The sequence below is a fragment of the Theropithecus gelada genome, chromosome 15 (genome assembly GCF_003255815.1).
Source record: "Theropithecus gelada isolate Dixy chromosome 15, Tgel_1.0, whole genome shotgun sequence".
NCBI lineage: Eukaryota > Metazoa > Chordata > Mammalia > Primates > Cercopithecidae > Theropithecus > Theropithecus gelada.
The window spans coordinates 74,750,283-74,776,859 of record NC_037683.1 but is presented as its reverse complement, the minus strand read 5'-3'; the positions used below and the strand labels follow the sequence as shown (position 1 = coordinate 74,776,859).

Here is a 26,577-nt window from a genome sequence, read left to right as displayed (position 1 = left end):
GGAAGTCTAGTGAGGGTGGATCACTTGAGGCCAGGAGTTCTAGACCACCCTGGGCAATATAGTGAGACAGTGTCTTTATGAAACACACACACACACACCCCCACACCCACCCCCACCCGCACCCACACCCACAACCACGTACCAGTTAGCCTTGTTTCTGTTTTAAATCCTTTAGCTGTTGATGAATTGACATTTAATTTGAACTATTTTCATACATACCTGATAATTATACAAAGCTAAATGAAAAGTAGTCAGTGGTTTACCTTGAAATATAAAAAATTTACTTTTAGCACTAGCCTTACAGGATATCCTGATTTTTCATTTATTTTCTTCATTATCTAAATATTTTATTGATTGATTTTATTTCTCTCTCATTTCAACATTTTTTACTTTATTTTTATTTTCAGACTTTTAAAATGTTGCTACAAAATTTTAGCAATGGCCCTTTTTCAAAATAATGTTTAATAATCAATTATTAACAGTTGTGTGAATTTTAAAATTTTATTGATTGATCTGAGAATTGTTCTTAAGATTTTGATTTCAAATTTAATCTTTCAGTTGTGAACATTGACTTGGCATAGTGATTAACAATGTCAGTTTTTTCCTTCTTTAAGCAAGTGAAAATGACATTTATATTGGGATGTGTTTTTCATATCCATTGCAGACATCCCGCTCTGACCACTGCTTCTCTTGTTGACAGCTTCCAGTGTGCTAGATCTACCTCTAAAAGGCCTAAGGCTGAGGAGGAAGAGGAAGTGTCAGCTGAAGTCGATGGGGCAGAGGTCCCTAACCCCGACTCAGGCACAGATGACCTCAAGGTCAGTGAAAAGTCAGAAGCAGCAGCGAAGCTGAGGAACACAGAAGCAGCTTCAGAAGAAGAGTCCTCTGCTAGCAGGATGCAGGTGGATCAGAATTTATCAGATCATATCAAACTCTCAGGTGAGAAGATGGTTGATTATGTTTCACATATAAGTAGTAGGTGGTTGATGATCAGATGTCTTAAACTGATGTTCACTATGACAAGTATCTGACTAGTCCACTAGCTTAATCAATAATGTACCCAAAGTCATGGGGTAACTCAACCAAGAGTCCCAGGGGATATTATACAAAGCCTCACTGCTGTGTGTCGCAGAATTGTGAGACAAGCAGCCAGCAGTGCCTATTTGGTTTAATAAAAAAGAAGAGACTAAAATGATTTTTTTTTTTTTTAGTGCAACTCAATTTACAATATACGTTTTTGGAAGGCTTCTTTTGAATTCACATGAGTAGAGAAAACCAATTATTGATAATTCTTTGTAGATTCTTAGCTTTCGACTTAAGAAAATAAAGATCAAGGTTTTAAGAACAACAACAATAATAAAAAGTCAACCTAGTGAAATGACATGTATAGTCCCCTCGCTTCTCTTCTGTACTAAAGCAATTGTCTAAAAATCTCAGCTACTTTGCCTTTTCTCCCTTTGGTAGCATATTTTTCTGAAACTGCTTTAATGATTTGCCTCTTTCGTATTTGTTGGAGTTTTTGTCTCGTAATAATCATGCTAATTCCTGTGTTCCTCTCATACCTCTCATCCTGTAAATCCTTCCTCATGGGATTCCCCACTCTGCCAGAATCTGACTCCCTCTGCTGCTTCCCCCTCACTCATGGCACCATTACTCTTGCCTGGACGACTGCAGCAATTGCTTCCTTCTTATTCAGGAGTGTCAGCTGTAGTCACGCCAGCTAGTCAGTTCTCCAGGTGACCATCAGAGTGATCCTTTAAAAGAAAAAAATCTTAGGTCTTCTCACTACCTTCTTCTTAGTATTATTCCACCTACAATAAAAGAAAAAGTCCTCATATAGTCCTGAACTGGTCCTCAGCTGCTTCTCCAGCCTCGTTGCCTTTGCTCTTGAAATAGCTGTGCGGATAGAGGTGAAACCACAGAACTTTAAAAAAATGAGTTCATGTTTTGGTGGAGAGCTAGGCAAATAACCACATAATTACAATCCAGCGTGGTAAGTAGCATTATAGAGATCGCTTAGGATGTTGCTGGTTTACCAAGGAAGGACTTCAAACACACAAAAGCTGGAGAGCCAAGGTTTCCTGGCAAAGGTGATATCTGAATTGAGTTTCGATGAATGGATATGAGATAGCAAGGTAGAGAAGGTAGCGAAGGGAATTACAACAAATGCAGAAAAGAGAGTTAGGCAATACATATGGATATTTCATTATAGTCCTTTTTTTTTTTTTGAGACAGACTCTCTCTCTGTCGCCCAGGCTGGAGTGCTGTGGCACAATCTTGGCTCACTGAAACCTCTGCCTCCCAGGTTCAAGCAGTTTTCTTGCCTCAGCCTCCTTAGTAGCTGGGACCACAGGTGTGCGCCACTATGCCCAACTAATTTTTATATTTTTAGTAGAGCTGGGGTTTCGCCATGTTGGCCCGGCTGATCTCGAACTTCTGGCCTCAAGTGATCCACCTGCCTTGGCCTCCCGAAGTGCTGGGATTACACATGTGAGCCACCGTGCCCGGCCCCTCATCATGCTTTCTCTTACACTATGTTTAATTAGCCAATTTATGAATTGCTGGATGGTTTTGCCTAAGGGCCCTCAATTTCATTAATTCTGTCACTCTATGGTTTGCACGTTGATCTCCAGGTTTTGAACCCTGGCATAATACTTAAGTAGAAGAACTGGATTGTTCAGTATCAGAGCTAGTATGTGATGGGTACAAATGAGGCTTGTTTTGTGTGTGTGTATGTATGTGTGTGTGCATGCGTATGCATGTGTGTGTAAGATATGGAATCAGTTGGGAATAATTTACTAATTCTACTTCGTAATAATACAATGCAAGATTTATTAACAGTCTTCTGTTTTATCCTCAGGAAACAGCTGCTTAAGTACATCTGTAACAGAAGACATAAAAACTGAGGATGACAAAGCTTATGCATATAGAAGTGTACCTTCTATACTCAGTGAGGCTGATGATTCCATTCCATTATCTAGTGGTTATGAGAAGCCCGAGAAATCAGACCCACCCAAGCTTTCATGGCCAAAGTCACCTCAGTCATGCTCATCAGTGTCAGAGAGTAATGATGTGTTAACAGAGGAAGAAGAAAGTGATGTGGAGAGCCATGGGAATGGCCTTGAACCTGGGGAAATCCCAGCGGTCCCCAGTGGAGAGAGAAATGGCTTCAAAGTCCCCAGTGTATGTGGCAATATCCATTTTTACCATATTCATTATATGGTGAGAGCACATTTTGAAAACAACATTCTGTGCACTGAAATCCTCCTTTAGGGCACAGATAAATAACATTTTACATTTGTGAGTCTTAATCATATTCATTCAGTAACTGGGAGGTAAGCCTTCTGTGAGCTGTGGCTCACATAATGATAATTCAGCACACGCAGCTTATGGCCACGTGTCGACGCTTGGTTTTCTTTTTTTGTTAAAAAATTAAACTCTTTATTTTGAGGTAATTGTAGATTCATATGCAGTTATGGGAAATAGTGCACAGTGATTCTTTGTACCCTTTACTCAGTTTCTCCCAATGCTACCGTCTTAGAATACTATAGTACAAAGTCACAGTCATATTGACATTGATGCAGTAAAGATTACAGAAGTGTTCTGTCACTTGCAGAAGAATTCACCTGCTGGGCACTGACTACTTCCTGCTAATAGTTAATTCCTCCTGGTCCCAGCCTTCCCACAGCTTCTGTTTCAGTGTCAGGACTCACCTGGTCGTGCTTTCTTCTTACTCTTTCCTCATGGACCCTGAATCTCAGGACCAGGGTGACCTTTCTTGTCCTGCCCCCTCCTCAAAAGAGGTCTTTGCCTCTGAGGAAAGACCCCTCTGTGTTATTTAGCTTCCCATTGTGACTTTTTGGAAAATTGTACAATATTGTCCTTGTGCAGTATTAATATTCCATATTCAGTAGAAACTGTCCATGTAGCCGTAAGAGTGGATCAGGGGAGCTAGGACTGTCTGTAGCAATTGTCAGAATTCAGTACTTTTTTTGATGTATCCAACCTGATTAGGGAATTCAAGTGGATGAGGAAGGAGTAATTGTTTGAACTGACAAGTTGCGCTGGCTGTAGAACAGACACTGCTCCTGCTCGTTTCAACTCAAAACAGGTCTTTGTGTCCCTGAGTAGGAGCAAGGGAGGTTGTATAAGGATAGCAGCTTTGAATACCCTGCTTCTCATCAGTCGCAAAATGTTAATTAAATATACTTTTCTGATTTGACCCTATAGCGTTTATCTTTTTATGTAGAATTGTATATCTCATTGAATTTATAAACACTTATCAAAAACATGAAAGATGAAAAAAAATATGGTCTGGTTTCTTTGAAGAGGCGCCTAAGAGTAGTCTGAAAATGGCATTCACATACTAGTAAGCAAAATTTACAACTTTGGCCAAATGTGGTGGCTCATTTCTGTAATCCCTGCACTTTGAGAGACCGAGGTGGGAGGATCCCTTGAGCCCAGGGGTTCGAGATGAGCCTGGGCAACATGGTCAGACCCTGTGTCTACAAAAAAATTAAAGAAAAATTTAGTGGTGTGTGCCCGTGGTCCTAGCTACTAGGGAGGCTAAGGTGGGAGGATCACTCGAGCACAGGAATTCAAGGCTGCAGTGAGCTGTGATCCCACGACTGTGCTGTATCCTGGGTGACAGAGTAAGAGACCCTATCTCTTAAAAACAAAGACGGGGGTGCAGGTGCAGTGGCTCACGCCTGTAATCCCAGCACTTTGGGAGGCCGAGGCAGGCAGATCTCGAGGTCAGGAGATCAAGACCATCCTGGCTAACACGGTGAAACCCTGTCTCTACTAAAATTACAAAATAATTAGCCGGGCCTGGTGGTGTGCGCTTGTAGTCCCAGCTACTCGGGAGGCTGAGGCAGGAGAATGGGGTGAGCCCAAGAGGCGGAGCTTGCAGTGAGCCGAGATCGCACCACTGCACTCCAGCCTAGGGAACAGAGGGAGACTCTGTCTCAATAAAAAAAGGAAAAAAATTTACAACTTAATTTCATGAATGAGTTAAATGTAGCCGAGCAGATATTCTTTGGACAGGTGAGTGAGTCAAATGGCCGCTTTAGTTACATTTAGTGACATTCTTTAAAGTAGAATGGAGCTGAAAGTTTCAGATTTCTTTGCTCTCAAGGTAGGTGATTATAGATCTAGTGCTCTTTTCCTTCATCTTCATCATTTCCCGAGCAAAGACTGACAGCAGGGAAACCAACATTGCTATTGAAGATTGAGAGGCTTGGCTTGCCTGTAAGAATAGCTGCATGACATTCTTTTCTTACATCGTGGTGTTGGATAACTCCTAGATGTAATACCGCTCCACTTAATTTTTGTGTAGTTTTGGTCAGTGTTTTTTAGTCTTCAGTGTAATGCTCTGTGTATACTGATAGCTGCTGGTGTTAGTTGATCTACTCAGTATTAATGTTATTTTTTAAACTCTGTCTACCCATCCATCCATCCATCTTGGGCCCCATGCTGTGCCTGGAACACACCACGTATGTTCTCACTTTACGTGCTATTCTTGCTCCCCCAAATACTCCTCCCCCAGGTAATCATATGTATGCACTCAAAGTTCCCCTCAAGTATCACTGTATCAGAAAGGCCTTCTCTGATTACCCTATAAAACTGCCCCTCCCCATCACTTTCTGTTCCTTTGTCCTTTATTTTTCTTCGTTGCATATTTACCGAGTAGTATCTGATAAATACGATTTATTCATTTATTATGTATTCCCTTACCCCTCTATAATCTACGCTTCTTGAGAGCAGAAACCTGATGTAATTTATCTTGTTATAGCTCCAGCTATGACAACAGTATGGTGCACAGTAGTGTGGTGATATTTCTTCTTGGCTGAGTTATAATTTCCCATGTTGTTTTTTAGCTATTATAAACATAGATAGCTGTCATCCTATATTGCATTTGTCATTCTTTTCTTATTCCTAGCTTTGATTACAATGGTCTTACACATTTTCTTAGAATCATATGTTGGAGTCAGAGGCCAGAGTAGTTTCTCTGTATCTGGCCACTGCTTCTTCAGCTTACCAGGAAGAAGACTAAGATTGTTTTCTTTCATAGTCACCTCTTGATGTAAGCCCGCTGGGTTCAAACTCTCTCTGATATCCTCTTTCCCCTCCCCGTGCCTTTAAAAATTTTGCGTTGTGCAAGCAAGAGAGCTTAAAAGGTGGGTCCTAGCTGGAAGGTGTACGGATACACATGACTTTCTACCTGGGAAAGGAATATATAGTCTATAAATCCCAGGACAAAAAAATCATTGGTAAAATTTAAGTGGTTTCAACATGGCATTAATGTATCATTTAAAAAGAGAATACTTTTGGTTTCTTGTTTGACTGTTTATGTATGTGATCTAGAAGTGGTGATTCATTTCTGAATGGAAAGAAGTATACAGCCTCAACTTTGCAGGATTGTCTTCTCTGGGAGGATAGAAAATAAAATTCCTTGCTAAATGTTAACATGGGAACATCTTAGAGGTGATCAAGAGCCACAGTCCTGTATTTTTATGAATGCAATCTTAGATTTACTTATTTATTTTTGGAGACAGGGTCTTGCCCTGTCACCCAGGCTGTTGTGCAGTGGTGTGATCTTGGCTTATTGCAGCCTCGACCTCCTGGACTCAAGCGATCCTCCCACCTTAGCCTGCTGAGGAGCTGGGACCACAGGCATATGCCACTAGACCTGGCTAATTTTTTTTTTTTTTTTTTAAATTATTGACACAGAGTCTCCCTGTGTTGCCCAGGCTAGTCTCAAGCTCCTGGGCTCAAGTGATCCTTCTACCTTGGCCTGCCAAAATGCTGAGATTACAAGCATGAGCCACTGTGCCTGGCGTATAATCCTAAATGTAGATTAGTTGTAAGACCTTTAGAAAACTTGCTAACTGCTTAGCTTATTGCAGGTTTAATAGGCCTACCCTGCCCTACAGCTTGTATTTTAATACAAAGTAGAAGAAGAGTTAATTGACCTCTGGATAAAATTACTAGAATTGATTCCTATTTCTTTTGACCTTAAAGTTAAATTTCTTAAAGGACTAATTCCCCAAGAGGTAAACAGCCACAAGATTTCTTCAACATTAAGTTATAAATCATTGTGAACTGTAGGTTTTTTTTTTTTTTGTAGTTTGTTTTTGATAATGGTATTTCTCCACCATTTTTGTTCTGTAACTAGATAACAGAGGGAGAGAACAAAACCTCTAAGAGTTGGCGCCATCCACTTAGCAGGCCTCCAGCAAGATCCCCGATGACTCTTGTGAAGCAGCAGGCACCAAGTGATGAAGGTGAGATGGTGACCCTTTTAGGATTTTTTTTTTGGTGTGTAAAACAAACTATTGTAAAAAAATTGCTGGATAGAAAAAAAAATTCAACAAGTAACACATACATACTATTAGGAGATCATACATAATAAATAATTTACAGGTAAAAGGAATTTGGAACTTAAAGAGTCACTTCATATAAGCTAGCCTTATTACTGGTAAAAGTCTTCCAGGTTTATGTCATGGGATAAAATCAGTCAGCCTTGACATATGTTTTAGGGTTCTACAGAAGAAGCTGAGACTCATTTCTAAACATGCTGGATTTTAGAGTTAACATGCTGTAGGTTTCTTTACAGTGTCTTTACTTTTAACTTGAACTCTTTACATTAATTTAACCACCTTCAGTAAAAATCTATGTGCCATATCCTTTTCCGTATCTTTTTGTAACTGGTGTGGGTTGAAACATCCTTTTTCCTTCACTAGATTGCTGTGATACAGCTGGATGTAACGTAGTTTCATTTATAATCATTTACCATTCCTGGATGTAAATTTATCTTTTTCCCCTTTTTGTCCTTTTTTAAAGACAGGGTCTCGCTCTGTTATTCATGCTGGAGTGCAGTGGAGGGTGATCACGGCTCACTGCAGCCTCAGCCTCCCAGGCCTAAGTGATCCTACCTCAGCCCTGCAAGCAGCTGGGACCACAGGCATGCACCATCACGCTTGGTTAATTTTTTTAAAAAAATATTTTTGTAGAGATGGGTTTTGCTATTGCCCAGACTAGTCTTGAACTCCTGGGCCCAAGCAGTTCTCCTGCCTCAGCCCCGCAAAGTGCTGAGATTATAAGCATTAGCCACTGCGTGCCTGGTTACCCTTCTTACCTTTCTTTCATAAAAAAGAAATTTTTGTTGCCTCAAATTAAAAATCAGATCCCTGACTACTAAGTGTCTTGTAAATGTCTCTTAGCATCATGAAGGCCTTGTTTTTTCTGTGTCTAGAGGATTAATTCAGGCAGGCTTTCTGTTAAGAATCCTTCTCTGAAGTATTCTCCAGTTTTACTTATGGAAATTATTAACTAAGGTCACGTGTCTGTGAGAATGCTGTTAAGTGAGTAACAAGAAGCTCAAGTTTCTTGTTTAAATAAATTTATCAGAGTAGATAGATATCTTTCACAGATTTTTTCCCCTCTTTCCCTCACTTTTCACTTACGTTCTATGTTGAGTTAGAAAACAAGATCATGGCTGGGCATAGTGGCTGATGCCCGTAGTCCCAGCTACTTAGGAAGCAGAGGTGGGAGGATTGCTTGAGCTCGGGAATTTGAGACCAGCCTGGGCAACTCGGGGAGACCCTGTATCATAAAAAAGTAAAAATATCATGAATGTAGGGATTAGGGATCATAGTAGTTTCTATAAAACCAACCCATGGTTGAATTCTAACTCTAGTAATAGAAGTAATGTGACATATTTGCATTTATTTCCGTATATCACAATGTTGAGTTTTTTTTTTTTTTGCTACTTTATTATACCCAGTACAAACCATTTTCCCTTTAGTGTTAAGACAATTATATGACAATTCTGTGTAAAGTAATTAATACTTAATGTACAATAGTCATGATTGTAATTAACCTTTCCCATGGTAGACTCTCTTCAGTATAACTTTTCTGAAGGGAATAGGCTATGCTAAGGCTGTACCAATACGTGGAGAAGGCTGCTTTCTCCTCTGTCCTTATTTGCCTAGGAAGTTTATTTTGATATGGGCCATCATAAATTGGCCCAGAGTTTCTTTTTGGAAAGCAGTTCTGATTTCAGTTTGTATAGCTTGCAAAATTTATAAATGGATTGGTTTGATGAAGTCGTCTCAAGGGTTTGAGGTTAAATATTTTGTAGAAATGATGATTGTAGCTTTTGCAACAGTCTTTCTTTCCTTTCTAGTATGTTAAGGACCCCTGGTGACCTCTGGGGATTTTTCAGAATTGATTAGAAAAATCAGAGAAGTTTTGTGATGGCTTAAGGTTTTTACAAGCTTTCAAACTGACAACAGAGAATATTCTGTTGCCTGAAGTAAATTATTTGCATCACTGGGAACTTGAATGTTACCTCAGCCATTTGCCTCTGTGTCTAAGTTGCTTGCAAAGTTGAAAGTGAATAAACGTTATCATTGCTAGATTGTGATGTGCAGTGAGTTTTTTGCTCACTGGGAGCATACAATTCCAAATCCAACTTGTTTTGGGGATTTTCTGCGCTCACTAGTCTGCTCCTTTTGCCCTCCTCATATATAGGAACATAACTATATTAGAGCATCGGAGAATTTTGCATCTTTAAACAACAATCAGTGTCTTCTATTGGTGAATGAGCATTTCTCTATTGAAGCTGGGAAGTTTTTCCCTAACAGAAAGGCGGCACAAAGGAAAGTGACTTGGTCCAGGACCTCTGGGAGCTGCTGTGCCACTGAGAGATGAGCCACTTGTACATTGTTCTTCTCTTTAGGACAGTGCAGTGGCTCTTTGATACTCAAATAACCTGAAATGCCATAGATCATTCTGACTGGTGGCACATCCTGTAATTACAGGATCAGGAGGGACTTCGTGACTCTTAGCCTGTTATTTTCTGGGAAAAGATTTTCCATATTGAACAGCAAAACATGAAAGTTGGTGGTGGTGGAGAAGAAGGGTCTGTATAATAAAAGAATGATGATTAGAATGTGTCTTTACATAAAAATTAGCATCTAACTTACTCTTTTTTGATGAAAAATAATCTTAAATATATACTGCATGTTTGTATTTTATAATTTAAATGAAAATACTGAACTGCCTCTTTTTTTCTTTTAATTGAAATGTTTTTCAGTTGCATTTTTTTCTAAGGTTAGACAGCTGGATAAGGTGACTGAAACTTCAATTAAAATTCTGTTTAATGCCCAGTTGTTCAAAAATTATACAAATGTATTGAAACCTAGACTGATAAGCAAAGCTGTTTGGGTTGTTTTATTCTCGAAGCATCCAGGATATGTAGGTATTCTTCTGTTGCCATTTGTTGATATTATTGGCATATTCCTGCTCTTTTCTGAGTTCACTGTCCATAGGGAAGGAGGATGTATATGAAGTGCATGGGTGAACTGTGCATGCTCTCGTGCACCCATGCACTTAGGGGAGAGGGCAATGCTCTTTCTCTGGCCATGGAACATATTAGAAGTGATGAACCCTGAGGGGCAGCCAGCTTAGAAATCTGTGGCAGTCTTTCTTTCTTTCTTTCTTTCTTTCTTTCTTTCTTTCTTTCTTTCTTTCGTTCTTTCGTTCTTTCGTTCTTTCGTTCTTTCGTTCTTTCGTTCTTTCGTTCTTTCGTTCTTTCGTTCTTTCGTTCTTTCGTTCTTTCGTTCTTTCGTTCTTTCGTTCTTTCGTTCTGTCTGTCTGTCTTGTTTGTTTGTTTTTGGTTGGTGAGGATGCCTGCTCAGAAGCTCTCATGTTTCCTGGAATTGTAAACTGCTTCATTACAGGTTAAATGCTTAGTTTCTCTGTGTGGCTTTGAAGCCAGTTGTCATTCAATGCTACCTTCTCTCTAGCTTCATTTTCCTCAACTTTCCTACATGAGTCTTCCTTTCTGTTTAGACCGTCAGTTCCTTACCTTTTTAGCACCAGGCACTGGTTTTGTAGAAGACAGTTTTTCCATGGATGGGGGTGGGGGGATAGGGGTGGAGATGGTTTTGGGATGAAGCTGTTCCACCTCAGATAATCAGGCATTAGATTATCATAGGGAGTGTGCAACCTAGATCCCTTACATGCAAGGTTCACAAGATGGTTTGTGTTCCTATGAGAATATAATGCCACTGCTGATCTGACAGGAGGTGGAGCTTAGGCCTCTCTGCTCACCTCTTGCTGTGTGGCCTGTTTACTAACAGGCCACAGACTGGTACTGGTCTGTGGCCCGGGGGTTGGGGACTCCTGATTTAGACAACTTCTTCCTTACCCTCCCCCTGCTGCTTTTGCTTCCATGCATTTGCCCAGGCTGTTACATTATCTGTGGCACTCTTTTCCTTCTTGGAATGTTTCAATCCCTTGTCACCACTCACCTCTCCTCTTCCACCTCTCCTGCCCATAGACTCCATATGTGCTTGGTTCTCTTGCACCAGTGATCACCTTACACTGTGATATGTTCTTTGTCTTCCATGTGTCTGTCTCCCCACTCTCATTCCTCTCCTTTGCTTCCCCATCATGCTTTTGGTAGTGAACATTTCACTGCAATCATGGTAGCTTAAATCACGGATTCAAGAGCAGGAATACCCTGGATAAGGCAATCACTAATCCTTGAAATCAGCCATTAAAAAGTTAAATACCTCAATGTGTTATATACTGTCATATTAAAAGAAAAATGTAAATTGTTGTCCAGGAAATAGTCTCCCTATATATGTGTATGGAAAAACATGTTGTTTTAATTACCTGTAGAAATGTGATAAATTATATATTTAATATGTCAGCTCTTTCAGTTTTGTATCTTGACAGAATTGAAAATCTCTTTACCACTGTGCCAGCTTCTATAATTACCTCAAAGTTAAAATGCAGCTGACCCATTGCAGATGTGGCTGGTGCCTTGGAGTTTGAGGGCTTTGGAGCTGTGACATCACGTTGGGTCAGTAAGTGACTCCTTCTTAAGGACTAGTTTATTTAGGCTGTGGTGGTTGTACAGGCTATGGTGGTCCTGAGAGTGATTTTTTTTCCCACCCACAACAAAGGAATGATGCATACACTATTGTCTTCAGCACATTAATTAGAGAATGGGTTTTTTCCTAGGATTTTTTTTTTCTTTTGATTGCTGAGAAAGGAGTGTCATATGAGGAAGAAAAGAAGAAAGATCAAGACTAAGTCAGTTCAGGAGAAGTCCCTAGTGAACTTAAATTTCCTACTCTTTACAATTTGTATTTCTGTTGTTTTATAAAACCATTCTTTGAAACATAAATGTGTATATAATGTTTTCAAAGTATCATGTTTAGTACTCTCGGGATAATGCATCCAATATAAGGTTAAGTGGGAAAATACAGTTCAACTAGGTTTATTTACATTGGAAACATTTTGAGGCAAGTAATTATCTTTTGATGGTTTCAGAAAGTACTTACACCTTTGCAGGTTTTAATTTTTTTTTTTGAGACGGAGTCTCGCACTGTCACAGGCTGCAGTGCGGTGGCGCCATCTCAGCTCACTGCAAGCTCCGCCTCCTGGGTTCACGCCATTCTCCTGCCTTGGCCTCCCGAGTAGCTGGGACTATAGGTGCCCGCCACTACACCCGGCTAATTTTTTGTATTTTCAGTAGAAACGGGGTTTCACTGTGGTAGCCAGGATGGTCTGGATCTCCTGACCTCGTGATCTGCCCGCCTTGGCCTCCCAAAGTGCTGGGATTACAAGCATGAGCCACTGTGCCTGGCCCTGCAGGTTTAAAATTTTAAAATATATTTAGGGGGTACAAGTGCAGATTTATTACATGGATATACTGCATACTGGTGAAGTCTGGACTTTTAGTCTAACCATCACCTGAATAGTGCACATTGTACCCATGAGGTAATTAATTTCTCATCCCTTACCAGCTTTGGTATCTGTGTTTGCTGCCTTGCTGCCCACTTTGATATCATTCAGACTCACAAATGTTTTAAGCCATGGCATGCTTCTTCTCACTAGCATTCTCATCAGCAGCACTTTAATTGTGCTGATGCCAACTCCAGAACTTCCTTTGAAGTGACGTTGGGCTAATAATCATCCTGCATTGACATCAGTATCTGAACATGTGCTTTATCACACCCCTGCCCCCGTTCTCCTGGCCTCATGGTGCATTATTTGTTCTTTGAAGCTTTCATCCGGCACATGTGTGCATTTGTTTCCCAACATTTCTTATTTTACTACATTGTTTTCAATTAAAAAGTGAAAAATTGTTTTCAATAAAAAATTTCCAGCTTTTGCTACTGTTACTTCTAGTCTGCTCATTGCTTTTGTGCTTACTGTGTATCCAATCCCCTTGGTTAAGAGATGAGGTTAATGATGTTTCTAATGCAATTGTAAACTAAGGACAAGCAGTGCTAGTGTACAGCGGACTTTGTGAACGTGGCATTTGCTGACACAGTGATACTGCTCTGCTCAGCGATTCCCACCATGTGCTAGTTGTGAGTATAGCTAACATACTTGTGCTGACAGTGGAGTTTTGTTGGAGTCTGTGAAAGTTAACTGGAAAATTTATAAGAAAATTGCAAGACTGTTATTAGGTGATTTTCATTTTATTTTTTATGCTGATAATTTTTCATATTTTCTGTAACAAACATTTCTTTTGTATTTGTCCAAACGAGTGTTTTTTACAGAGACTAGGCATATCAATATGATGGAGTAGGTTACCTGATAATCCCCTAGCTATAAAACAACTAGAAATAATGGATAGTATAAAATAAACAACTTTTATACGTGCATAGAGAGGCAAAAATAGCACAAAGGATAATACCTCTCCATGCCAACAAATCAGGGTCAGTCGGCTCCAGCACTCTATTCACTGTGTGATGTCTCGGTGCCTGCGTTTACAAAGTAGTGATGATAGCAGCACCTGCCACATGGAGGAGTTGTTTTGAGGGTTAAAAAGTGTTTGGCACATAATGACTGTTTGTTGTTGCTGTTGTAAGGAGGTGGAGAAAGTGACCACTGATTGGTAAGGGAGAGCCAAGTTGTGGCCGTTTAGGAGAAATTTGCCAGGACCATAATGGATGCAGAGCAATCAGAACTAGGATGCCAAAGGACCTCTCAGACATTCTGAGCTGGAGTCTTAAAAGCCTACACCTTTACTTAAGTACACACTTGAGAAAAAGAAAAAGTGGAAAACAAAATCAAGAAACAAACAAAAACAGGAGAGCTTGCTTGCCTGAAACTTAGGCTTGGGTGGTGAAGGGCAATATGATAGAAGAGAAAGTTATTCTAAGAATTCCTACCCATGTGGTCAAATTTGTACCTCTTCTTCTAAGTGAGAAATTTAAAATGAAACTTAGGCTGGTGATTAATGCCTCTAGGGCATCTGGCACAAGCAGTTGCAAAATCTTTGAACACCCCCTGAATAAAAGTCTGGTTGACTAACAGTCAATAGATTGTGGAGTCTTGACTTTGTGCTTTATATGTTTTTTGACTTTGGGTAAATCTTCTCTCTGCCCTCTTTCCTCCTGCGTAAAATTTGAGGCTTGGTCATGAATGATAAGTGTTCCTAACTTGTAAGTTCATGTATGAATTTTGGGCATTTTGAATCTCCTGAAATAGCATGTGGTGACAGGTTGAGGGCCGCTTTTCCAAAGAGCTGATTGCCATTAATCTAAAGTTTTACTTACAACTCTTCAACTATAATTTTACGATTTCTAGAATAGTTAACACAGAAAGTTGGAAAGATGCAGATAACCAACTGTACTGTGTTTAGTCAAGTGCAGAGGCAACCTCATCTATTAATACAAGTTTGAATATTGGCAATATTCAGATTAAAGCCCTGGTTTTGGGTCGGATTTTCTCTAATCTGAATTGTCTGAATAACTCTTTATCAATCATCACTTCAGCAAGTGCACTACTGTAATGAGCTGTTAAGCATCTTTTTGAAATTAAAGACAGCTTACGCCCTGATCCCTATCTCTGTAGTGTCTGCATGCCTTGAGGATTAGATTAAGAGTGTATTTCAGGCAATGTTACAGTAATTTATTTCTTGCGAAGTCTGTATATATATAATATTTCATTCAGTAGTGGATTGAATATTTAAATATAGAGATGGAAGAGGTGGAATTGGAAATCTTTCTTGGTGTTTAACCATCATTTAACCCATCTAACCCAGGTTTTCTGTTGTTTTGAAGAATAAAATGTATACATTTATTCACTTTTAAGTAAGTGAAATCTCAGGAAGTCCTGTTTGACAAAATTTGATTACTTCCCTAAGTAGTTTTCTCTAGTTCACAGTTCTTTTATTAGAACTATTGTTTATAGGCCGGGCATGGTGGCTCACGCCTGTAATCTCAGCACTTTGGGAGGCCGAGGCGGGCGGGTCACCTGAGGTCAGGAGTTCGAGACCAGCCTGGCCAATATCGCAAAACCCTCTCTACTATAAATACAAAAATTAGCTGAGTGTGGTGGCGTACGCCTGTAATCCCAGCTACTCGGGAGGCTGAGGCAAGAGAATCGCTGGAACCTGGGAGGTGGAGGTTGCAGCGAGCTGAGATTGTGCTCTTGCACTCCAGCCTGGGCAACAGAGCAAGACTCTGGTTCCAAAAAACAAACAAACAAACAAACAACAAAAAATCAAGTGTTTATAAGCAATTGAATACTAAACTGGTCCTATGTGTGTTTTCCCAGGACTAGAACAGCCCACTGATTGCACTTCATTCTAGGCTGTTGTTTTTTTGGCATTGCCTGGGATTTCCTGTGGTATTTTCTGAGTACTTCACCCCCTGTCTTGTAGTCATGGTCCTGCTGGTACTTTTAGTACACAAGCTGGCTCTTAGACACTTTGCAATTGTCCCTCAAACAAAAGGACATTACTTAGAAGTGAAATTTAGAAAGAGAACTAGAAATCAAAGAGTTAGAATTTAGAATTGGCTGTTACCCTTTACCTTTTGTAGATAGGTGTTTGGGGAAAATTATGCCCTCCTGCTCCTGGCAAGCTGTTACTCTCTCTGTTTTAACTGTATTGATGTAGATTTGCTGCTCTTATTTTGAGGATTTATTAAGTGAATATGTTGACCAAATATAATAATGATGTCTTTTTGATTCAGAAATTATAATATTTTAAGTATTAAATACAAATATTATTTTAAATATTAAAAGCAATCTTTTGTTTTCCAGATGCTACTGGGTACTTGACTGTCTGCTTTATGGTAGGCAGGCTGCGACCTGGCTTAGTGAAGAATAGGTACATCCCTCATCGAAAGTCTTTCCCCTCCGTAAAAATTCTTTTCCCTGCCAGTTTTGAAAAATAAGTGCTATTTGATGGCTGCTGCATGTCATGCTCCAAATATTATTAATTTTTACGTAATGATCTCTTTGTTCCATCAATTCTTTTTAGCTTGAGGTATTACTATACTTTTATAATAAGCCCATTTATAGTTCTGTCTGTTTAAGCAACAAAACAGCAAAGTCAGCAGATTACTAAGTAGATTGGCTTGGAATGTTTGTTGCTAGGTCACAGCCAGTGTTTTCCTGCATTATGTGGACATAAAACATTACATGTTGTTGGCACTCAGATAAAATGGATGTTTTATCTAGTGCTTAGGTTTGTAATAATAATTTAGTGCTTCAGTTTAGCTTGATTTCTGTCAGTAAATTCCACTGGAAGTCCCAGTGGCGTTGATTTTTACTGTAGTACGGTGAATAAAAAAACCACCTCACTTCTATTATGCTAGTGGCTTGGTCAGGTTTTGATTAAATTAGAGACAAAAATGCTGGCTTTATAATTTTTGTGATGCTGTTGCTTTCTGTACTTTTTACGTTCAATTTTGAAACTTCTAAACAATGATTATCATGAAATCTTATGATCAGGTTTCTGAATGTGCTAAAAGCATGGAGATTGTAAGATAATAATAAAGACTTTGATTCTTTTGAGTTCATGTATGCTTTGTTTTTTTTTTTAAATTAACTTACAAATAAATTCAACCATAACCTAGTTACTCTTAAAGTCTTGTAGAAAACTACGCAGGAACAGATTTTATAGCACAGTTTCATGGTACATTCAATTCTTTAGAAAAATAATGATTGTATTAGGTTGTAATGTATATGAAATTGTCAATATTTGAAATTTTTTTTACTCAATGAAAACTGCAATTTCATACAACTCAAGTCTGCTACTTTACATTTTTTCAACCTGAACACAGTTTCTTTTCCTTGGAGACAGAATGTCTTAGCTTTATAGACCACTGAATTAGCACATATTTTGGTCCACATTTTTTTTCATTGATATTTTCACCTTTTCTTTGGTTGTAAAACTAGCTCTGAAGATGGAGAATCAGCATGGAAAGTTTATGTATATTTTAAATTTTAACTTTGTGGTGACTTTATGTCTTCATATTCTTTGTTTTACCACTGGCCAATGAAAACTTAATCCTGGCTGGCAACATTCTGCAGGTTGGCATTTGTGCACGTTGGTCATAGAAGTTAAGTAAACATGTTCAAGACTTCCAGCTAGTGAATGGTTAGAAGATGGCTCTCTTTATCAGCATTTTAATTTTCATAGAGTTGTTTTAGTCCTTTTCCCTTTCGGAGGTGTTAGGTTTCCAGGCTTCAGAGAAATGATAAGATGAGTTATAAATTCTAGACTGATACTTCATTGTTTTAGCGTTTATGTTCTTTGTTTTGTTTTGCAGAGATTTTTGTTGTGCTTTAAAAAAGTAGAAAGTTAAGGAGAAAGGATTGGCTATGATATGTATATGTGTTTGAGTATTACATAAATATTTCCATAGTTGTTGATAAAGTCTTTTCTTGAGGAGTAAACTAGATAATGCCTTCAAGTGAGTGAGCCATGGATCTGGATTAAGAATCTTCTTGGGCACCCCCAGGAGAAGATTGAATCTTTAATGAGGTAGAGTTGACAGGACCATGTAATATATTTTAAAGGGAAATGAGAGGAAGAAGATTTATAGCCTTGTTCTCTCCTTATTTCTGTATGCACCCCTGAATAGTCCATGTCCTTATCTTCCTTAGTTGGCATGATGGCCGCCCTACTTGAAGTTCTCTTCTTAGCAGGTGTTTTGTGTGATCTGCCACATGATAACTCTCTATTAGTTGTTGGGTCAAAATAGCTATGATTCCTGCTGTCACATACATAGGTGACCAAAGCTGACTTTTTTTTTTTTTTTTTGGTATGGGGAACTTCTTTTTCATGTGGATTGCATCATGCTAGTGTTAACAGTTTCTTGCTTGGAGATCTTGTTTTGCCATTTTTTGACTTTGTATTATATATGCTGTTAATGAAATAGCTTAAGAATCTGGAGGTTTTTCCCATGGGTAGTTTTTGTTTGTTTGTTTGAGACAGAGTCTCGTTCTGTTACCCACACTGGAGTGCAGTGGCATAGTCTTGGCTCACTGCAGCCTCTGCCTTCCGGGTTCAAGTGATTCTCCTGCCTTAACCTCCTGAGTATGTAGATACAGGCAAGTACCACCACACTCGGCTAGTTTTTGTATTTTTAGTAGAGACAGGGTTTCTCCATGTTGGCCAGGCTGGTCTTGAACTCCTGGCCTCAAGTGATCCTCCTGCCTCGGCCTTCCAAAGTGCTGGGATTACAGGCGTGAGCCACCACACCTGCCTCACATGGGTAGTTTTGAACTCCATAAAGGGAAAGGACTGTTGCTTTTAATTTCTTATTTCCAGAATCTGTCATATTATGAAATTCTAGCATATTGTGAATTTCATATGCTTAGTCTTTCGCCTGTCTTTGTTTTTTAATTGTAAATTGACAATTTATAATTGTATAAATTTGTGGGGTACAAAATGGTGTTGCGTTTTATTAGTACAATGTGGAATAAGTTAGTTGACTTACATGTCACCTTAAATACATAACATTTTGTGGTGAAAGCATGAGAATTTTACTCTGTTAGCAACTTTAAAATGTATAATACTGTTATTTCTCTTCAGATCATGTGGCTCTTTCTCCTTTTTCACCTGTCTTTGATTTGATGCTCAGAATATGTTCCTTCTGGTGCTAAGTTTCCCAAGGGTATGCCAGCTTTCTTTAGGAGTTTTCTTCTTCTCATTCCTACCATGATATGAGAATTGACTCAGCTGGTTTCCTCCTATTTGTTGTATACATTACTAGTAACCATTACTTATAATTCTTTTAGATGATGCTAGCATCATTTTTACTGGTAAGGCAATCAAAGCTCATAGACATGAATTCACTTGCCCTAGATCACAAAGCTAGTAAGTGGTAGATAACAGGCTTTAAATACTGTCTGTTCAGTTCCAAAGTTTACACTCTACACTGTTGTTTTTTAGACGGACGGATGCTATGTCTCCCAGGCTGGGGTGAAGTGGCAGTATCTCGGCTCACTGCAGCCTCCACCTCCCAGGTTCAAGTGATTCTCCTGTCTCAGCCTTCCGAGTAACTGGGGCTACAGGTGCCTGCCACCTTGCCTGGCTAATGTTTGTATTTTTAATAGAGACTGGGTTTCACCATGTTTGTCAGGCTGGTCTGACCTCAAGTGATCCACCTGCCTTGCCCTCCCAAAGTGTCAGGATTACAGGCATAAGCCACCGTGCCCAGCCCACTCTTTCAACTTTATCACACTAACAACCTCCCATAGCGGCTAGAATACTGGTAAAAGAAGTTGAAATGGACACATATAAATGTCTGATTATAGCCAGATACCTTTGTTAATAGTGTAGATCAGCTTCCCAGCATTTCTTGTTTTTGTTCATGCATGTTGTAAAATGTATATAAAATATGAGCTGATGTTCTGTAAGAAACTTAAACCACTCTGGTTATGCCATAGTTCCTGGCGAAACCCATTGCCTCAGAGGTAGCATAATTATCATGGCTTTTTTTTTTTTGTAATAGGAATTTTGAAGGTGTGTCCTTTGGAATGTTTTTCTTATTTAAAGTGTATATAGAGTCAGTTGTAATGTATCCTTTTGAAATACTTTGGTATCAGTGTTATTGAGAGATGATACATAAAGAACAAAACTATATACATCCATTTAATTTCTTAAGTGCTTTAGACTTTAAACTGTAGAATTCTCTGCTATTCATTATTACATTAGCATTTTGGGGGAAGTATAATGTAGAATTTAATTTTTTCTCAATGTCACCACTTCTGAGTAAAATCATACCTAAAGTTCTATAATTTTTTTCTCTTTTGTACTTCTGAACACAGCTTTATAAACATTTGAAGGTCAGCATTTCAAAAAAAATCACTTAAATATTGTTTTCATACATTATTCAGTACAGAAATTATAAAGTTCCCAAGTTTGAATCTTTGCCTTTTTGAGTATCTCACTTCTGTACTTACCCCACCCCACTATACCCCGCATTTCCTGAGGATGTTTGAAACCATATATAATGCCTCCCAGGACTGAGATTTTGCTCAGGTACCTGAAATGGAACAGATGCTGCTGTGCTCTTCATAGCAGAGAATGGTGCTGTACCAGCCAAAACACCTCACTGGAGCATCACCCCAAGCAGCAGAATGACTGTGATGACTGGCAGAGGGAAATTGTACTGTAGTGGAATTGATAGCTTTTCTCATCTGCTGAGTTCCATCCACAAGTCCTGGCAGCAGCCCTTTCACAAATGGCCCAAATATTTTTCTTTAGGGACGTCACTTACATGTAACAAAATTTGTTCAAAGAGACTGTCCTGGGTGAGTGAATAAATCTGGCAAAAATCTGTTCTTAAAGCAAGGTTTCCCCCAATTCATAGTTCCCACCTAATATTATTTTGACAGCAGTTTTTAAAAAACTTTTAAGATGACAAATTTTTATAATTATGAAAACTTAAAAAGCCTCTTTATTCCAGACATTTAACTTTTTTAATAGAATTGGCAATATTCCCTATACACGGTTTTGTGCTCCCATTTTTTATTGATTATAATATTATATTCAACTAATATGTTGTATAATGTATATATTCATACTATATATTTCATTAATCCTCAAAAGCATTTCTTCTAAGGCATGCATTATATAGCTATGCCATAATTTATTTGCATATTTTAAAAAAGATTCTTTTGGATACTTTTGTAAAGGACATTAATTTCTTTATTATCATCAATTATATTCAGTGATGTTTTTGAGTGAATGGGAGAATAAAGGCTTTTATTTTTCCTACAAGGCTAAACCTTTTGATGGAAATACTTATGTATAGGAGATAACTTGGTATCTGTCTAGATTGGTTCTGTTCTAATCTGTGTTGTCATCTTAAAAGGTTAGTATTTACAGCATACATTTTAAGAAATTTTCTGAATGGCTGCTGCGGGGTTCTGTCCTGCAGATCCTGACCCAGTGACTGATGAATAAAGTACACTGACACACAGATATTCTGCTTTGCCAGTTCTACAGAGTGTATGGCCACTTAGTCACAGCCGTGGCCCTGACCAGCCAGTGAGACTCACATTTATTTAGTAAAGATTAATTGACAAAGGCTTGAGTCAACACTACTAGAGGGTAATTGACATTGTGGACTTCCAGAGTATAAAGGAATTAAGCATCCACGGTAGAACAAAGGTTAGTGTTAAGACCACATGAGTAAACAAATGAGTTAGATAAATGCCTCACATTCCTTTGTTTCTACTCTAATTTATTTAACTAAAGGTAAGGGGACTTGGCTGCCTTCAGCCAGATTTATTACCGAAGTTATGTAAACTCTCAGGGCTTCCGAGAGCGTTTGTGGCAATTATAACTAAAATTTTTTCCACCAGCCTGACTGAACGCCCACAGACCTTTGCAGAGATTATGTTGGAGGCCTAGAGAGGAAGGATCATCATGTACTGAAGTACTAGGTTGCACATACCATCAAATAGCAACTTTTGGCTATCTCATATAACTTGTTGGAAAACCCTGACATTTAACTGATCTTGTACTCATCTTACAGATTGAGAAACAGATTTAGAATCATCACGCAACCAAGACCATATAGACTGCATGAATGAAGCATTATTTTAATTTATTCTGATAGGTTGGAGCAGAGCTCTACACTTTTAAAACCATGCTTATCTTAGAATAATTTGGTGACACTTGGACTAATGTTTTCAAATATATATTTTCTAGTGTGACTTTTTACTTTATGTAAAAGTCATTTTCCTTTTTGTATGAAAAGTAATACAAATTAATGTGTGTACAAAGCAACCAAAAATAAATAACATTAAAGTAAATACTGTATGTTTACACAGTTGCTAACAACATCTCCCCAGTGTGACCCTTCCTCACCTTAGGAAGTTTTATTAATCTGCTGGAATACTGCAAATTAGTGTAAGTAGAAAACTTTTGGAGATTCTCTGAATGTCTTAAGATACTCTTTCAGCAAGCCTAACTTTCTTATTAGAACCAGAAAGTTTTTAGTATTTCCTGTGCTTCAAATTAATGGGGCCTCCCCTTCTCGTACCATGTCCTGTGGGATTGAGTCTCTTCCAGGCAGACCTCTCTGACTGTTGGGGAATCATTGGGTGAGCATCAGAGGTGATACTGATTGTCTAGTTAATGATCAATGACAAGACAAAATCTAGCTATCCTTTTGAGGTGTTTGAAAAGCAGAATTGTTCATGGTCCTGAGGAGTGGACAGTGTGATTTGAATGGCAAGCAGAGCGAATAGCTTTGCAGATGCATTTGAGACACCTTGGAAAGGCTGAGAAGGGAGGGTTGTAAGCAGGCAGTGAATGGCTAATTACTGTGATTTTACCTATAGGTAATTGTAGAAGTGGAAGTTGTGGCCAGTTTCTTAATACCTAGCCGGCACACATATAAATCAGATATTTTTGTTTTGACCCGTGTTTCTTCTTGAGGAGTATTCTTAGGCCCTGTTTGCAGAGCTATTTCTACTACCTTTGTCCAGGAGTTTTTAATTCTGTCAGAAATAATTCACAGTAAGAGGCAATGATTGGTTTCCTGGGTCTAAGTGAGAATGAATACTTTTCATACTACTATAAAAAAACAGTTTCAGTCTAGTGTGTATATGATCCAGGAGTTTCGTCTATAGGCAAGTTCATTTATAAAATGAAACAATTTATAAAATAATTTTTTTTTTATTGACATGGTGATTAAAAAATTTGAAAACAGCTATTGAAGGTATTGTTGGCAAGGTGGCAGTATTTTCAACACATTTCTTCAATACATTTATCCAAGTTAGTATCTGGTTTTCCCATTTCCACCTCACAGTAGTGTTTGTTGAGGGGCTAGCCCTGTTCCATAGGATGGTCCTTTTAGCTACTGCTTATGTTTCCTTATTTAGGACAAAGTTCCTCATACCTTGGTGCCTGGTATACTGGGCTTCTGTAAATTTAGAAAGGCTTACATAGATTTGAGGAACTGCTTTGTATTTAGGCTCATGGTTTTCTTGACGGCATGTTACTTGCTACAAGGAATGACAGTGTTTTTGTAAAAATCTTAATCTAGGAGTATGAGTTTCCACCATGAGGTGAGAGGCTCACTGACTGAGGAAGAAAAAAATTAAGTGCTCTTGGCATAAAATCTTTTTTTTCTTTAATTTCTGGCAAACCTTGCAGACATTCATGAAAGAACCTAGAGAGAAAATAAGGCCCTTTTGCTGTGTTGACTCTTGTTTTCTTTTTGCTTAAGTATTTCAAGTTGATTAAGGCAAGTTGTTTATGAAGTTACTGCTTAGTTTTAAGAGCGAAGCCTACACCAGGTCTTTTTAAGGCTTGTATTGTTTAGCAGTGACTCTTTGATACTAACACTTTTAGAAAAATGTGCACATGTATATGCCAGTGGTTCTCAGTCTTTTTGGTCTCAGGAAGCCTTATGTTCTTAACTCTTCTGAGGACCCGAAAGAAGATTCTTTTATTTCCTTTTTTGTGGGTTTATTTTATTGATACTTACTTACTGGAAATCACACCAGGGAAAATTTAAATTATATTAATTCATTTAAAAGTAGCAATAAAAACTACATTTACTTAAATAGTTACATTTATTTTCATAAAAAATAATGATTTTCCCAAACCATAAAAAATAATTAGAAACATCAGCAAGGCGGTTGAATAGGACTTCACAGCGCTTGTCCCCTGGCAGAAACATCAATTTAACAACTATCAATGCTCAAAAATGCCTTCAAAAGACATACGGGAACCAGAGGAGAGATGATGGCACCTGAGTATAGCACATAAATGAAAAAAGATGCATTGAAGAGATGGGAAGGACAGTTTTGCATTACCTGTATTACCACGCCCCTAACCCCAGGCAGTACAGTGAGGAGAGCGATAGGGATAACTGTGTGGGAAGGAGAGTGTTGTGAGAACCAGATTTTGCCTCAGACCCCAATCTAAGGTCTGTTGCAGTGAAACCCAGCACCACACAGTCCCATAACCCTAGATTCCTGGCTGGTACCTGCAGACTGAGCCTCCAGGATTGCTCCAGTGTCAGGCCATCTCTCAGCCTCAAGACTAGCTCAAGTGTCAGGTCAGTACCCACATCCTTAGATTCTAGATCAGCACCCACGAAGCCAGCCTCCAAGCCTGCCTCAACAGTAACCAGCATTTACAGTCCCAGACTCCAGGCCTACTCCAGAGCCAAGACAACCCCCACAGACTCAGGCTCCAAGCTGTTCCCCTGGTCTAGGATGTAGTCCAGCACTTGTGGACCTGGTTTTCATGCCTGCCCTAGTGAACCCAGGGTACAGGTCTACCACAGAAGACTCTGGCATTGGGCCAACTCCCACAGACCAAGCATCCAGGAACATCCCTGTGGATCCAGTTGACAGGACCACGCCAGTGGAACATTGGTGCCAAGGTGGCCTCCATGAACCCAAGATCCTGGCCTAACTCAGTAGTCCCAAGCTCCAGTTCTTATATGGTGGACTTAGGCCCCAGATACAACCCCATGAACTCAGGTGCCAGGCCAGCTCACATACTGATGCAGACATAAGGCTGGAGGATTCCAGGAGCAAGCCTACCCTTGGACCATGCCAGATGGCCTGCCTAGAAAATCTGGATGGGCTGACTGGTGAAGGGTTTTCCAAGCCAAAGCCAATCTACAAAGACTGGGATAAGTCACTGCTTCTTCAAATGCATAGATACCAACTCATGGTCACAAGAATCATGAATAATCAGGGAAACATGACACCACTGAGGGAACAAAATAAAACCTGAGTAACCAACAGTAAAGAAATATGGATTTACAAACTGCCTAAAAGCAATTCAAAATAATAATCTTAAAGAAGCTTAATGAGCTGCAAGTGAATACAGATAGACAACTAAATGAAATCAGGAAGATAATGCACAAACAAGTTGAGAATTTGAACAAAGAGATAGAAGCCATAAAAGAGAACTAAACATATTCTGGAGATAAAGAACACAATAACTGAACTGAAAAATTCCAAGAGGGCTTCAACAGTGGTCTCAAGTCAAAGAATCAGTGAACTTGAAGACAGGTCACTTGAAATTAACCAGAGAAAGAGAAAGAAAAAGTAATGACAAAGAATGAAGAAACTTGGTATGATTTCAGTGTGTTCTCTCTAGTAAAATTCATGTTGAAATCTAATACCCATTGTGGTGGCATTAAGTAGTGCAACCTTCTGTTGAACACCTGCAGAATACACATTCTTCTCAAGCATACATGGGACATTCTTCAGGATAGATCATATGTTAGGCCACAAAACACATTTTACTAAATGCTAGAAGACTGACATTATACCAGGTGTATTTTCTGACCACAATGCTATGAAACTGGAAGCCAATAACAAGGAATTTTAGAAAATTCACAAATACATGGAAATTAAGAATATGATCCTGTGAATAATCAATGAGTCAAGGAAGAAATTTAAAGGGAAATTTAAAAACATCTTTACACAAATGGAAAGGGAAACACAACATAAGAAAAGTTACAAAAATGCAGCAAAAAGCATTTGAAGAAGGAAGTTTTTAGCAATAAATGCATACACCAAAAAAGAAGGATTTCAACCTAATATTACGCCACAAGGAATTAGAAAAAGAAGAACAAACTAAGCCCAAAGAAAGTAGAAGGATGGAAATAATAGAGATCAGAGCAGAAATAAATGAAATAGAGAATAGAAAAACAGTACAAAGGTCCAATAGATACCTTTTCTGGAAAGATAAAATTGACAAACTTTTAGTTAGATTAAGGAAAAAAGAAGACTAAAAATCAGAAATGAAAGACATTACAACTGATACCACAGAAATACAGAGGATCATATTAATAAAAGACTAAACAATTATAACAACACTTTGGATAATCGAGAATCAGCGCATAAATTCTTAAGACACAAATCATCTACCAACACTAAATCCTGAAGAAATAGGAAATCTGAACAGACCAGAAATGAATAAGGAGTTGGAATCAGGAAACTCTTCTATAAAGAAAAGCCCCAAACCTGATTACTGCCAAGTTCTACCAAACACTTAAAGAACTAAAACCAGTCCTTCTCAAATCCTTCCAAAATAGCGAAAACGAAGGAATAGTTCCAAATTCATGTTGTGAGGCCAGCAGTACCCTAATGCCAAATCCAGACAGGGGCTCCGCAAGAAAAGGATGAAGGCCAAAAACCCCATGATCATCTCAATCGTTGTAGAAAACCATTTGATAAAATTTAACATTCTATTGTGATATAAAATAATTAGTAAATTAAGTATAAAAGGAACATACTTTAACACAATGAAAGCCA

At 38.7% G+C, this 26,577-nt stretch overlaps 1 protein-coding gene across 7 annotated transcripts in view; it reads left to right on the top strand.

Annotated features, from left to right (window-relative positions):
* Positions 1-26,577, top strand: part of KDM4C (lysine demethylase 4C) — a 463,944-nt gene that overhangs the window by 266,891 nt on the left and 170,476 nt on the right. For all 7 annotated transcript variants that reach the window (XM_025358671.1, XM_025358675.1, XM_025358674.1 and 4 more), the window contains 3 exons: positions 701-939; positions 2,861-3,183; positions 7,178-7,286. In XM_025358671.1, coding sequence (XP_025214456.1) covers positions 701-939; positions 2,861-3,183; positions 7,178-7,286 — 671 coding nt within the window. The remainder of the gene's footprint in view (positions 1-700; positions 940-2,860; positions 3,184-7,177; positions 7,287-26,577) is intronic.